This window comes from Musca vetustissima, unplaced genomic scaffold, assembly GCF_032173495.1.
Source record: "Musca vetustissima isolate MV318-11 ecotype Yass unplaced genomic scaffold, APGP_CSIRO_Mvet_v1 utg403319, whole genome shotgun sequence".
Taxonomy (NCBI): Eukaryota; Metazoa; Arthropoda; class Insecta; order Diptera; family Muscidae; genus Musca; species Musca vetustissima.
The window spans coordinates 1,246-14,894 of NW_026882027.1; the positions used below are offsets into that span (position 1 = coordinate 1,246).

The 13,649-nt window shown below is 35.7% G+C and overlaps 1 protein-coding gene across 1 annotated transcript; it reads left to right on the plus strand.

The window, feature by feature from the left end:
• Nucleotides 1-343: 343 nt before the first annotated feature.
• Nucleotides 344-1,707, plus strand: LOC133328150 (chitinase-like protein Idgf1; the record flags this gene model as incomplete). The annotated part of the gene is made up of 4 exons (XM_061536706.1): nucleotides 344-440; nucleotides 499-862; nucleotides 950-1,053; nucleotides 1,108-1,707. Coding segments are annotated over exons 1-4 (1,165 nt in total), but the record flags the coding sequence as incomplete, so codon positions are not given.
• Between the last annotated feature and the right edge of the window lie 11,942 nt (nucleotides 1,708-13,649).

Here is a 13,649-nt window from a genome sequence, read left to right on the forward strand (position 1 = left end):
GCCTTGTGTGGTTGGATCGCTGAAAAAATATTCTTTAAAAAATCCACGCCTTGTGTGGTTGGATCGCTGAAAAAATATTCTTTAAAAAATCCACGCCTTGTGTGGTTGGATCGCTGAAAAAATATTCTTTAAAAAATCCACGCCCACCTTTATGTGGACAGTATAAAAAGTTCAACCTGAACTTATTTATAATTGGGGGTTTCCGTGTGTATATATTTTCACTTAGTCTTTAAGACATTCATTCAACCACTTTAACCACAAAATCTATAATAAAAAAATTATAACTAATGGGTTCATTAACTCAATAAAATCCACTTTAGTAAAGTTTTATATCTTGGACGTGATGGACTGGTTCTATATAACAGCCTTTATTTCTTTGCTGGCAAACCCCTTATGGGCTGCACAAAATTTTAAGGTGGTTTGCTTTTTTGATTCGGCAAGTAAGTGCGATAATTTTGAATTTATGAACTACAGAAAAATAATTTTATATTCCTCAAGATACCCTCAACCTGACCCTAAAGGATTTAGGCAATGCCATTGGCGATTGTAGCCATTTCATTTATGGCTATGCCACCTTGGTGCCATATTTCTTTCCAATCTCCTTTGATGGTACTGTCGGCCAAACTGTCTTATACTCTGATATTATCCAGTTGAAAAATCAATTTCCTCAAGTCAAATTCCTCTTGAGTGTGGGTGGAGATCGTGATCGCACGGATGGTGAAAAATATTTACATCTTCTTGAGACGACAATAGAAAATCAGCAGAATTTTATTAAGTCCATTGTGAAATTTGTGCAAGGCTATAAATTTGATGGTATCGATTTGGCTTATCAATTTCCCAAGGAGAGGAGTGAGCAGCAGCAGCAAAGACGTCGTGATGCCATAGTATTATGGAATGGAGTGCGGAATATTTTTAAAAGATCTGAAACGAAGCGACTGGAGGGTAGTAGATATAAGCAACCCTTTAGCAAGTTGATACAAAGTTTGGGTACAGAGCTGGCGGCCAATAACTTAATGTTAACGCTGAGTGTCTTGCCTAATGTCAATGCCAGTTGTGAGTATGCGACTCTCTCTCCCTCTCCCATATAATTTTCTCTCTCTCCTTTAGGGTACTTGGATATTCCCTCGATTGAACCACATTTGGATTTCATCAATTTGTGGGCATTTGATTTTGAAAATCCCAAAAGAAGTCCCCATAAAGCAGATTACTCAGCTCCCCTATGGTCACCACCTCCAGCTGGTAGTCGCCCAGCCTGGAACAATGCCAATGCCGTCGTGCAATATTGGAAATCACAAAATATTTCAAATGAGAAAATTATTCTAGGCATTCCGGTACATGGTGTGGGTTGGAAAATGTCCTCACAATCATGGGATAATAATGGAAATCCAATAGTTTACCATATGGAAGGTCCATCTAAGATGACCGATAAATTTGGGCACCTAAAATGGCCCGAATTTTGTAAGATGGTGCAAAATCAAACGATACATGTTCGAGGATCCTACGATTATGGTCGCTATTTTATTTATCCGAAAATTAAGGATCATCAGCATGACAGTTGGATTTCGTTTGATGGGCCAAATATTGCCCAGTATAAATCGCTATTTGCCAGGACTGAGAAAATTGGTGGAGTTGCGGCAATTGATATTAGTTCCGATGATTATCTGGGTAAATGTACTGGTCTGAAATTTCCAATTTTGAAATATTTGAGTCATACTTTAATAAATTGAATATAAAATAAATAAATATCTAAACATTTCTTACCAAAAAAGACGTGGATTTTTTAAAGAATATTTTTTCAGCGACCCAACTACAAAAGAAGTGGATTAAAAAAAATGGACCCACCCAAACAAGGAGTGGATTTTTTAAACAATATTTCTTCAGTGACCCAACGACACAAGACGTGTTTTTTTTTTAAGAATATCTTTCAGTGACCCAAACACGACCATCACAGCATTACGAGTGGATTTTTATAGAATATTGTTTAAAGGACCCAACCACACACGACCTTCAGAGCGTTAGGCGTGGATTTGTAAAGAATATTGTTTCACGGACCCAACCATACAGAACCTTCAGAGCTTTAGGCGTGGATTTTAAAGAATATTTTATCAATTTACTTCACAACTATAGGCGCGGATTTTTAAAGAAGGACCTCCACAGCTATTGGTGTGGGTTATTAAAGAATATTTTTTCGAAGAATCTTCATAGGCGCGGATTTTTAAAGAAGGACCTCTTATAGCTTTAGGTGTGGATTTTTGAAGGGTGTTTTTTCGAAGGATCTTCATAGGCGTGGATTTTTAAAGAATACTTTTTCAAAGGATCTTCATAGGCGCGAATTTTTAACGAATACTTTTTCGAAGGACCTTCATAGGCGTGGATTTTTAAAGAATATTTTTTTCAAGGATCTTCATAGGCGTGGATTTTTAAAGAATATTTTTTTCAAGGATCTTCATAGGCGTGGATTTTTAAAGAATATTTTTTTCAAGGATCTTCATAGGCGTGGATTTTTAAAGAATATTTTTTTCAAGGATCTTCATAGGCGTGGATTTATAAAGAATACTTTTTCGAAGGATCTTCATAGGCGTGGATTTTTAAGGAATACTTTTTCGAAGGATCTTCATAGGCGTGGATTTTTAAAGAATACCTTTTTGAAGGATCTTCATAGGAGTGGATTTTTAAAGAATACTTTTTCGAAGGATCTTCATAGGCGTGGACTTTTTCGAAGGATCTTCATAGGCGTGGATTTTTAAGGAATACTTTTTCGAAGGATCTTCATAGAGGTCGATTTTAAAGAATACTTTTTCGAAGGATCTTCATAGGCGTGGATTTTTAAAGAATACTTTTTCGAAGGATCTTCATAGGCGTGGATTTTTAAAGAATACTTTTTCGAAGGATCTTCATAGGCGTTTTTTAAAGAATACTTTTTCGAAGGATCTTCATAGGCGTGGATTTTTAAAGAATACTTTTTCGAAGGATCTTCATAGGCGTGGATTTTTAAAGAATACTTTTTCGAAGGATCTTCATAGGCGTGGATTTTTAAAGAATACTTTTTAAGGATCTTCATAGGCGTGGATATTTTTACTTTTTCGAAGGATCTTCATAGGCGTGGATTTTTTCGAAGGATTTTCATAGGCGTGGATTTTTAAAGAATACGAAGGATCTTCATAGGCGTGGATTTTTAAAGAATACTTTTTCGAAGGATCTATCATAGGAGTGAATTTTTAAAGAATAATTTTTCGAAGGATCTTCATAGGCGTGGATTTTTAAAGAATAAAGGATCTTCATAGGCGTGGATTTTTAAAGAATACTTTTTCGAACCTTCATAGGCGTGGATTTTTAAAGAATACTTTTTCGAAGGATCTTCATAGGCGTGGATTTTTAAAGAATACTTTTTCGAAGGATCTTCATAGGCGTGGATTTTTAAAGAATACTTTTTCGAAGGATCTTCATAGGCGTGGATTTTTAAAGAATACTTTTTCGAAGGATCTTCATAGGCGTGGATTTTTAAAGAATACTTTTTCGAAGGATCTTCATAGGCGTGGATTTTTAAAGAATACTTTTTCGAAGGATCTTCATAGGCGTGGATTTTTAAAGAATACTTTTCCGTCCGTCTGTCTACCAGGCTGGTGTTCACGATAACTCTCGAAGGAAGTAACCGATTTCATTCAAACTTTGCACATCGTAATATTTCTTCCATACTTAGTTTAAGTTCGAAGATGGAGAATATCGGTCGACTCCATCTGGTACATCCAACACCGAAAGTTTAAGAATGTGCTAAAAAAAATAATTTTATAATATCATGCGAACGGACTATTGTCTTTACCAAGCCTAGATCAAATTTGAAGATGGGATTCACTCGTCAACTCCTTGTCCTTCCCCTAAAAATGGTCAACATTTTCAATATCTTTTGGCCAACAATATTCTTCTCCGAATATCCAAACTGATGTCATTAATTTTATTTATGTGGTACCAAGGTATATAAAATCTTTAACTACATCGTACCAGTAGTTCTCAAGTTCGAGAGTAAGTCCGAGTCTACTGAATGTCTTGTGCGTTGATACCATCAGCTTGGTCTTCTCGCCATTTACAGTCAGGCCCTTTCAATTTGCTCAAAGGTGGATGTTACCGCTCGCAATGTTCGACCCATTATGTCGATGTCATCGGCGTAGGCGAGAGTTGTTGATATTGAGTTGCGGGATATTGAAAAGATCATACGACCAACTATCACATTTTCTGAATCCTCGTTTGGTATTGAGGATCCTTTCCGTCCTTTCCGACGTTAACTGCTGACCTTGCTGAATGCAGACATGACTTTAAACACCTCTGAACGGATAGTGCTGTCGAATGCGGCTTTATAGTCGATAAATAAGTGGAATGTGTCGATGTGTTTTTTCGTGGGCATTTTCCAGGATCTGGGGCAGAGTGGAAATCTGGTCAATGATGGATTTGACAGGCCTGAAGCCATATTGGTATGATTCAATGATGCTGTTGGCCATTGTACGCTGGATAGCACTTTATATGATATGGGAAGGAGACTTATACCTCTATAATTTTCACATATCGTCTTGTATCCTTTTTTGGTGCACGGAACACTTGTCTTGTATCATTTTTTGTGCACGGAACACTTGATGCTGAGGTTCCAATATGCCCAGTGATATATTCCTCTAGCCAAATTGTACTAATCAGCTGGTGCATGCTCTTGACCAGCATCTGACCACCAGTCTTGAATAGTTCGGCTGGTAACCCATCGGCTCCTGCTGCTTTATTGTTCTTGAGCCGATTAATTGCTTTTATGAGCACATCTGGCCAGGTGGTATACTCTATACCATCATCTCTTATTGGTTCTTTGGTATCTTCTTCAATGCCACTATTTGATACCAGAAGTTTTTCAAAATGCTCCTTCCAGATCCTCAGCACGCTGTCTGTATCTGTCACCAGGTTTCCTTCTTCATCTCTATAGGAGGATGTGCCTGCACCAAAACCTTCAGATTGGTGTTTTACTCGTTGGTAAAATTTCCGGAATTCATTCTGACTCCTGTACATCTCGATTTGCTCACGCTCACGTTTTTCTTGTTCTTTCTTTTTTTCTGAAAACACGTTTCTCCTATCTCCTTTTCTCCCGATAATTCTCCATCACGTTACGTGTTGCTACTGTATGCAGAGTTGCCATATACGCTGCGTTTTTCACATCAGTAGCATTACGACACTCCTGATCGTACCATGGGTTTCTTGGTGGTGGTTTTTGGTATCCAAGTGTTGCTTTTGCTGGAGTTTGTAGGGAGTGGGCAATTATTTGCCATTGTGCTTCTATACTATTATCGGAACAAGAAGTGATTTCTTCAAGCAGGTGCGTAAGTTGAGCGGAGTAGGCCTCGGCTACCTGTTGTGTTTGCAGCTTTTCGACGTCGAGTTTCCGTGGTGTGTTAGATCGCACCTTTGCTGCTACATTAAAATGGGTGCGTAGCTTGGCTGCCACAAGGTAATGATCCGAATCGATTCGAATTTTTAAAATAGGATCTTTGAATAAGGATCTTCTTAGATATAGGCGAGAATATTTCTATAACCGTGGATTTTTATATAAGGAACTTCACAGCTATAGGCGTGGATCTTTCAATAAAGCCCTTCGCAACTATAAGCGTGGATCTTTCAATAAAGACTTTCACAGCTATGGGATTGAATTATTATAAATGGACCTTCAAAGCTATAGACGCATATTTTGAAGGAAAATATAAACCGTATTCACAAAAGACCTGCAGAAGATCTGCAGCTAAATGAGACCTTCTGCAGGTCTGAGATCTTCGGCAAGATATTTAAATATTTGTCTAACAGGAGGTTATTTGTAAAATTTAAAGGTATCATGAATCTTAAATATACATTAAGTACTTTTGAAAGTTTGCTCACAAAACTTTTTGGTTAATCCTTAATTTATTAACTAGTTAGCATTAACCCGCAAAAGAAAATAAATCAATACATTTATCAATTGATTTCGCTAAATGTCTTTGAATCGCAAATACGATTTCATTTTGTTTTGGGAGTTCATTTGAAGATTTAATCTAATTTTAATGGATCGTTTAAAAGAAATACTATCTATGTCTGTATTATCAATGCATTGATGCACAAACATACGAACACCACAAAAATGTCCTGCCAAAGTAACGTGCGTTACCAGAAAATGTTTGTGCAGCATTTTTTGTGACCATCGATTGGCCACGATTTCAATTTATTTAAACGAAAATTCCCAAACCGAAATGCAATTTGGGCAGCCAACAGGCCAACAAAAAGTCAGGCAATCAGGAGGCACTAAAGACAATGGCATTCGAACGCAATCAGCAACACTTCATCTGTTGGTCGTCGATGTTGTTTTTTCTTCGGTTTTGCACACCATGGCCAACAACACGCTAGTAGTAAGGAGACATAATGAGCCTTTAAACAGCTAAAAACAAACAATAACAACTTATTTAAAAATATTCTTCATCAGCTAACCAAAACGTCTGATGGCTGCTTCTTCTGCAGAAGGCAAATAAGTTGCTGTGCGATAAAATGTACTCTCACCGTAATGTGCGCGGCACATAATCGTGTACGGTGGCGCACATATTTGTCATCACATGGTATTCACGTTTTACAAATGTACAGGGGTGGGAGATGTTTGGAACGGCAAGAGTTTACAAAAGGCGTGGATTTTTTAAAAATATTTTTTCAAGGCTCTACAAAAAGGCGTGGATTTTTTTAAAAATATTTTTTCAAGGCTCTACAAAAAGGCGTGGATTTTTTAAAAATATTTTTTCAAGGCTCTACAAAAAGGCGTGGATTTTTTAAAAATATTTTTTCAAGGCTCTACAAAAAGGCGTGGATTTTTTAAAAATATTTTTTCAAGGCTCTACAAAAAGGCGTGGATTTTTTAAAAATATTTTTTCAAGGCTCTACAAAAAGGCGTGGATTTTTTAAAAATATTTTTTCAAGGCTCTACAAAAAGGCGTGGATTTTTTAAAAATATTTTTTCAAGGCTCTACAAAAAGGCGTGGATTTTTTAAAAATATTTTTTCAAGGCTCTACAAAAAGGCGTGGATTTTTTAAAAATATTTTTTCAAGGCTCTACAAAAAGGCGTGGATTTTTTAAAAATATTTTTTCAAGGCTCTACAAAAAGGCGTGGATTTTTTAAAAATATTTTTTCAAGGCTCTACAAAAAGGCGTGGATTTTTTAAAAATATTTTTTCAAGGCTCTACAAAAAGGCGTGGATTTTTTAAAAATATTTTTTCAAGGCTCTACAAAAAGGCGTGGATTTTTTAAAAATATTTTTTCAAGGCTCTACAAAAAGGCGTGGATTTTTTAAAAATATTTTTTCAAGGCTCTACAAAAAGGCGTGGATTTTTTAAAAATATTTTTTCAAGGCTCTACAAAATTTTAAAAATATTTTTTCAAGGCTCTACAAAAAGGCGTGGATTTGTTAAAAATATTTTTTCAAGGCTCTACAAAAAGGCGTGGGTTTTTTAAAAATATTTTTTCAAGACTCTACAAAATTGTAAAAATATTTTTTCAAGGCTCTACAAAAAGGCGTGGATTTTTTAAAAATATTTTTTCAAGGCTCTACAAAAAGGCGTGGATTTTTTAAAAATATTTTTTCAAGGCTCTACAAAAAGGCGTGGATTTTTTAAAAATATTTTTTCAAGGCTCTACAAAAAGGCGTGGATTTTTTAAAAATATTTTTTCAAGGCTCTACAAAAAGGCGTGCATTTTTTAAAAATATTTTTTCAAGGCTCTACAAAAAGGCTTGGATTTTTTAAAAATATTTTTTTTAAGGGTCCTTAATAAAGGCGTGGATTTTTTAAAAATATTTTTTCAAGGCTCTACAAAAAGGCGTGGATTATTTAAAAATATTTTTTCAAGGCTCTACAAAAAGGCGTGGATTATTTAAAAATATTTTTTCAAGGCTCTACAAAAAGGCGTGGATTTATTAAAAATATTTTTCAGGGCTCTACAAAAAGGCGTGGATTTTTTAAAAATATTTTTCAGGGCTCTACAATAAGGCTCTATTATTTCAGTTAGTACACCTCTGTCCCAGTCAATTGAAACAATGAACAATACTTGCCTCCCAATGCATTCCTCCATTTACACACACTCTTACAAATTCCCCCCAAAAAATCTATGCATGCGGCAGAATTTACCCACAATCCTTGTCTGTGACTCATGTCCCCAAGTCTACGTAAATCTGGTAAAAATGATCTTTGCTATCGATGAATACTGATTCCCTTTGGAAAGCTGTTTCTTTATTTCGATGTTGTTGTTGTTGTTGCTTTGTGAAGACAAAATAAAGATCCTTAAATGCTGTCTTGTTATCCCCGCAACAGCGGGAGCTCCCCATCAAAAATAAACTATCTCGAACTTGCATGCAAGAGAACAATTTTTATGTTTAACTTAATGAGATGATCTTTGGTACAAACATCGACGTAAACCATTGGATTGGATCGTAAAGAGGAGTACGACGATCACCAACAGCAGCAGATGACGACAACACAAAATCAATTGTGTTGCACACCAAAGCGACAATAAACAGTTTGTTTAAACTTTCAACGCTTTTGTACTTGAACAAAAAAGAGTCGTAATGTTTTTTCGTATGTAGCGGAACAGTGTTCCGGGCCCCTAAAAAATCTTTAAAAAATCCACGCCTTGCGTGGTTGTGTCCCCTTCAAAAATATTCTTTAAAAAATCCACGCCTTGCGTGGTTGTGTCCCCTTCAAAAATATTCTTTAAAAAATCCACGCCTTGCGTGGTTGTGTCCCCTTCAAAAATATTCTTTAAAAAATCCACGCCTTGCGTGGTTGTGTCCCCTTCAAAAATATTCTTTAAAAAATCCACGCCTTGTGTGGTTGATCGCTGAAAAAATATTCTTTAAAAAATCCACGCCTTGTGTGGTTGGATGTCTGAAAAAATATTCTTTAAAAAATCCACGCCTTGTGTGGTTGGATGTCTGAAAAAATATTCTTTAAAAAATCCACGCCTTGTGTGGTTGGACCGCTGAAAAAATATTCTTTAAAAAATCCACGCCTTGTGTGGTTGGATGTCTGAAAAAATATTCTTTAAAAAATCCACGCCTTGTGTGGTTGGATGTCTGAAAAAATATTCTTTAAAAAATCCACGCCTTGTGTGGTTGGATGTCTGAAAAAATATTCTTTAAAAAATCCACGCCTTGTGTGGTTGGATGTCTGAAAAAATATTCTTTAAAAAATCCACGCCTTGTGTGGTTGGATGTCTGAAAAAATATTCTTTAAAAAATCCACGCCTTGTGTGGTTGGATGTCTGAAAAAATATTCTTTAAAAAATCCACGCCTTGTGTGGTTGGAGGTCTGAAAAAATATTCTTTAAAAAATCCACGCCGTGGGTGGTTGGATGTCTGAAAAAATATTCTTTAAAAAATCCACGCCTTGTGTGGTTGGATGTCTGAAAAAATATTCTTTAAAAAATTAACGTCTTGTGTGGTTGGATGTCTGAAAAAATATTCTTTTAAAAATCCACGCCTTGTGTGGTTGGATCGCTGAAAAAATATTCTTTTAAAAATCCACGCCTTGTGTGGTTGGATGTCTGAAAAAATATTCTTTAAAAAATCCACGCCTTGTGTGGTTGGATGTCTGAAAAAATATTCTTTAAAAAATCCACGCCTTGTGTGGTTGGATGTCTGAAAAAATATTCTTTAAAAAATCCACGCCTTGTGTGGTTGGATGTCTGAAAAAATATTCTTTAAAAAATCCACGCCTTGTGTGGTTGGATGTCTGAAAAAATATTCTTTAAAAAATCCACGCCTTGTGTGGTTGGATGTCTGAAAAAATATTCTTTAAAAAATCCACGCCTTGTGTGGTTGGATGTCTGAAAAAATATTCTTTAAAAAATCCACGCCTTGTGTGGTTGGATGTCTGAAAAAATATTCTTTAAAAAATCCACGCCTTGTGTGGTTGGATGTCTGAAAAAATATTCTTTAAAAAATCCACGCCTTGTGTGGTTGGATGTCTGAAAAAATATTCTTTAAAAAATCCACGCCTTGTGTGGTTGGATGTCTGAAAAAATATTCTTTAAAAAATCCACGCCTTGTGTGGTTGGATGTCTGAAAAAATATTCTTTAAAAAATCCACGCCTTGTGTGGTTGGATGTCTGAAAAAATATTCTTTAAAAAATCCACGCCTTGTGTGGTTGGATGTCTGAAAAAATATTCTTTAAAAAATCCACGCCTTGTGTGGTTGGATGTCTGAAAAAATATTCTTTAAAAAATCCACGCCTTGTGTGGTTGGATGTCTGAAAAAATATTCTTTAAAAAATCCACGCCTTGTGTGGTTGGATGTCTGAAAAAATATTCTTTAAAAAATCCACGCCTTGTGTGGTTGGATGTCTGAAAAAATATTCTTTAAAAAATCCACGCCTTGTGTGGTTGGATGTCTGAAAAAATATTCTTTAAAAAATCCACGCCTTGTGTGGTTGGATGTCTGAAAAAATATTCTTTAAAAAATCCACGCCTTGTGTGGTTGGATGTCTGAAAAAATATTCTTTAAAAAATCCACGCCTTGTGTGGTTGGATGTGAAAAAATATTCTTTAAAAAATCCACGCCTTGTGTGGTTGGATGTCTGAAAAAATATTCTTTAAAAAATCCACGCCTTGTGTGGTTGGATGTCTGAAAAAATATTCTTTAAAAAATCCACGCCTTGTGTGGTTGGATGTCTGAAAAAATATTCTTTAAAAAATCCACGCCTTGTGTGGTTGGATGTCTGAAAAAATATTCTTTAAAAAATCCACGCCTTGTGTGGTTGGATGTCTGAAAAAATATTCTTTAAAAAATCCACGCCTTGTGTGGTTGGATGTCTGAAAAAATATTCTTTAAAAAATCCACGCCTTGTGTGGTTGGATGTCTGAAAAAATATTCTTTAAAAAATCCACGCCTTGTGTGGTTGGATGTCTGAAAAAATATTCTTTAAAAAATCCACGCCTTGTGTGGTTGGATGTCTGAAAAAATATTCTTTAAAAAATCCACGCCTTGTGTGGTTGGATGTCTGAAAAAATATTCTTTAAAAAATCCACGCCTTGTGTGGTTGGATGTCTGAAAAAATATTCTTTAAAAAATCCACGCCTTGTGTGGTTGGATGTCTGAAAAAATATTCTTTAAAAAATCCACGCCTTGTGTGGTTGGATGTCTGAAAAAATATTCTTTAAAAAATCCACGCCTTGTGTGGTTGGATGTCTGAAAAAATATTCTTTAAAAAATCCACGCCTTGTGTGGTTGGATGTCTGAAAAAATATTCTTTAAAAAATCCACGCCTTGTGTGGTTGGATGTCTGAAAAAATATTCTTTAAAAAATCCACGCCTTGTGTGGTTGGATGTCTGAAAAAATATTCTTTAAAAAATCCACGCCTTGTGTGGTTGGATGTCTGAAAAAATATTCTTTAAAAAATCCACGCCTTGTGTGGTTGGATGTCTGAAAAAATATTCTTTAAAAAATCCACGCCTTGTGTGGTTGGATGTCTGAAAAAATATTCTTTAAAAAATCCACGCCTTGTGTGGTTCTGAAAAAATATTCTTTAAAAAATCCACGCCTTGTGTGGTTGGATGTCTGAAAAAATATTCTTTAAAAAATCCACGCCTTGTGTGGTTGGATGTCTGAAAAAATATTCTTTAAAAAATCCACGCCTTGTGTGGTTGTGTCCCCTTCAAAAATATTCTTTATTCTTTAAAAAATCCACGCCTTGTGTGGTTGTGTCCCCTTCAAAAATATTCTTTAAAAAATCCACGCCTTGTGTGGTTGTGTCCCCTTCAAAAATATTCTTTAAAAAATCCTCGCCTTGCGTGGTTTTGTCCCCTTCAAAAATATTCTTTAAAAAATCCACGCCTTGTGTGGTTGTGTCCCCTTCAAAAATATTCTTTAAAAAATCCTCGCCTTGCGTGGTTGTGTCCCCTTCAAAAATATTCTTTAAAAAATCCACGCCTTGTGTGGTTGTGTCCCCTTCAAAAATATTCTTTAAAAAATCCACGCCTTGTGTGGTTGGATGTCTGAAAAAATATTCTTTAAAAAATCCACGCCTTGTGTGGTTGGATGTCTGAAAAAATATTCTTTAAAAAATCCACGCCTTGTGTGGTTGGATGTCTGAAAAAATATTCTTTAAAAAATCCTCGACTTGTGTGGTTAGTCCCTGAAAAAATATTCTTTAAAAAATCCACGCCTTGTGTGGTTGGATGTCTGAAAAAATATTCTTTAAAAAATCCACGCCTTGTGTGGTTGGATGTCTGAAAAAATATTCTTTAAAAAATCCACGCCTTGTGTGGTTGGATGTCTGAAAAAATATTCTTTAAAAAATCCACGCCTTGTGTGGTTGGATGTCTGAAAAAATATTCTTTAAAAAATCCACGCCTTGTGTGGTTGGATGTCTGAAAAAATATTCTTTAAAAAATCCACGCCTTGTGTGGTTGGATGTCTGAAAAAATATTCTTTAAAAAATCCACGCCTTGTGTGGTTGGATGTCTGAAAAAATATTCTTTAAAAAATCCACGCCTTGTGTGGTTGGATGTCTGAAAAAATATTCTTTAAAAAATCCACGCCTTGTGTGGTTGGATGTCTGAAAAAATATTCTTTAAAAAATCCACGCCTTGTAGAGGCCTCTGAAAAAATATTCTTTAAAAAATCCACGCCTTGTAGAAGCCTCTGAAAAAATATTCTTTAGAAAATATCTACGCCTTGTAGAGGCCTCTGAAAAAATATTCTTTAAAAAATCCACGCCTTGTGTGGTTGGGAAAAAATATTCTTTAAAAAATCCACGCCTTGTGTGGTTGGACCGCTGAAAAAATATTCTTTAAAAAATCCACGCCTTGTGTGGTTGGATCGCTGAAAAAATATTCTTTAAAAAATCCACGCCTTGTGTGGTTGGATGTCTGAAAAAATATTCTTTAAAAAATCCACGCCTTGTGTGGTTGTGTCCCCTTCAAAAATATTCTTTAAAAAAATCCACGCCTTGCGTGGTTGTGTCCCCTTCAAAAATATTCTTTAAAAAATCCACGCCTTGTGTGGTTGTGTCCCCTTCAAAAATATTCTTTAAAAAATCCTCGCCTTGCGTGGTTGTGTCCCCTTCAAAAATATTCTTTAAAAAATCCACGCCTTGCGTGGTTGTGTCCCCTTCAAAAATATTCTTTAAAAAATCCACGCCTTGCGTGGTTGTGTCCCCTTCAAAAATATTCTTTAAAAAATCCACGCCTTGTGTGGTTGTGTCCCCTTCAAAAATATTCTTTAAAAAATCCACGCCTTGTGTGGTTGGATCGCTGAAAAAATATTCTTTAAAAAATCCATGCCTTGTGTGGTTGGATCGCTGAAAAAATATTCTTTAAAAAATCCACGCCTTGTGTGGTTGGATCGCTGAAAAAATATTCTTTAAAAAATCCACGCCTTGTGTGGATGGGACCCTGAAAAAATATTCTTTAAAAAATCCACGCCTTGTGTGGATGGGACCCTGAAAAAATATTCTTTAAAAAATCCACGCCTTGTGTGGATGGGACCCTGAAAAAATATTCTTTAAAAAATCCACGCCTTGTGTGGATGGGACCCTGAAAAAATATTCTTTAAAAAATCCACGCCTTGTGTGGATGGGACCCTGAAAAAATATTCTTTAAAAAATCCACGCCTTGT